Raw genomic sequence first — 1,406 nt, forward strand, 5'->3', positions numbered from 1 at the left:
TGTGTAAGGGAAATGGTGAATCATTCAAGAGAAGTTTTCAGATTCGCCACCAAATAGAAGGCAGAGATTAGTCCGATAATTCATACTATAGCAAAAAGGCCGACGCGTAATTTTTATTAAGCACGTACACAAGTCAAAGTCTGACCACTTGCTCCCTCTAGAAACACTGCATGTCAATATTGACTTTCAAACGCCGCTACCATGTCGCTATTTGCCTGTGTGTTTTCTTACTCTCCCCACAGCTATATATACGTCTCACTCTTGACCATTTTCTTGCATCAAACGCAATTAATCTCCCCCTCATTCTTCTTGTGCAAAAATGTTAGTTTCCGATATGATCAGAAAAGGTCTACTGGCCATTGTTCTGGCTGGAATTATTGCTGGAGCAGCGCCTGTAAAGGCTCAAAACTGCGGTTGCGCAGAAGGGCTATGTTGTAGCCGATGGGGGTTTTGCGGCACTGGCGACGACTACTGTGGCACGGGTTGCCAAGAGGGTCCTTGTACTTCACCACCAACTCTAAACAATGTTTCGGTGGCTGATATAGTGACACCTCAATTCTTTAATGGGATTTTGGATGAGGCAGAAGAAAGTTGTGAAGGGAAGAACTTTTACTCAAGAGCAGCATTTCTTGAAGCTCTCAATTCCTATCCTCAATTTGGAAGGATTGGCTCAATTGATGATTCTAAGCGTGAGATTGCTGCTTTCTTTGGGCATGTCACCCATGAGACTGGACGTAAGATCCCTCTCTTTCTCTCATAAACTTAACTTATTTTCTCGTTTATAGTTACTAAGTAACAAGCAAAATCATTTTATCCGTGCAGATTTTTGCTACATTGAAGAGATAAACGGTGCCACTAGGGATTACTGTGATGAGAGCAACACACAGTATCCATGCAACCCCGAAAAAGGTTACTATGGCCGTGGACCAATCCAGCTATCCTGGAATTTCAACTACGGACCAGCAGGGGAGAGCATCGGCTTCGATGGACTAAACTCCCCTGAAACGGTCGCCACAGTCCCTGTTATCTCCTTCAAGACGGCCTTGTGGTACTGGGGGAACTTTGTTCAACCTGTCATAGGCCAAGGGTTCGGGGCAACTATTCGTGCCATTAATGGGGCTCTTGAATGCGATGGTGGAAACCCCGCTACTGTTCAGGCTAGGATTGAGTACTATACAGATTATTGTAACCAGCTTGGTGTTGATCCTGGGCCCAATCTAACCTGCTAGCTTGCAGCCTTCTTTATATATAAATATAAGTGAATTTCACAGTCAGTTATGTTTTTCCTGTTTAGGTTAGTTAAAAACTAGTTTTAACTGGACGTACGGTTGCAATGAAGTATTATGTTATTCGTAATCATATTGGATCACCTATTTATGGAAATTTCTGACTCATGTTTTTAGAAA

At 43.0% G+C, this 1,406-nt stretch overlaps 1 protein-coding gene across 1 annotated transcript; it reads left to right on the forward strand.

The window, feature by feature from the left end:
• The first annotated feature begins 281 nt into the window (after positions 1 to 281).
• On the forward strand, positions 282 to 1,406 carry LOC110421116 (endochitinase EP3-like). The gene is made up of 2 exons (XM_021434596.1): positions 282 to 734; positions 823 to 1,406. The coding sequence occupies exons 1-2, from the start codon at positions 320 to 322 to the stop codon at positions 1,227 to 1,229; spliced, it is 822 nt and encodes a 273-aa protein (XP_021290271.1). The 5' UTR covers positions 282 to 319; the 3' UTR covers positions 1,230 to 1,406.

The sequence above is a fragment of the Theobroma umbraticum genome, unplaced genomic scaffold, assembly GCF_002168275.2.
Source record: "Theobroma umbraticum cultivar Fairchild unplaced genomic scaffold, ASM216827v3 scaffold_130.0, whole genome shotgun sequence".
Taxonomy (NCBI): domain Eukaryota; kingdom Viridiplantae; phylum Streptophyta; class Magnoliopsida; order Malvales; family Malvaceae; genus Theobroma; species Theobroma umbraticum.

What these genes read in the sequence shown, in the direction of transcription:
- LOC110421116 (XM_021434596.1), top strand. Translation starts at nt 320, where the DNA reads ATGTTAGTTTCCGATATGATCAGAAAAGGTCTACTGGCCATTGTTCTG. An exon ending in TGTCACCCATGAGACTGGAC is followed by an intron (nt 735 to 822) that starts GTAAGATCCCTC and finishes TTATCCGTGCAG; the next exon opens with ATTTTTGCTACATTGAAGAG.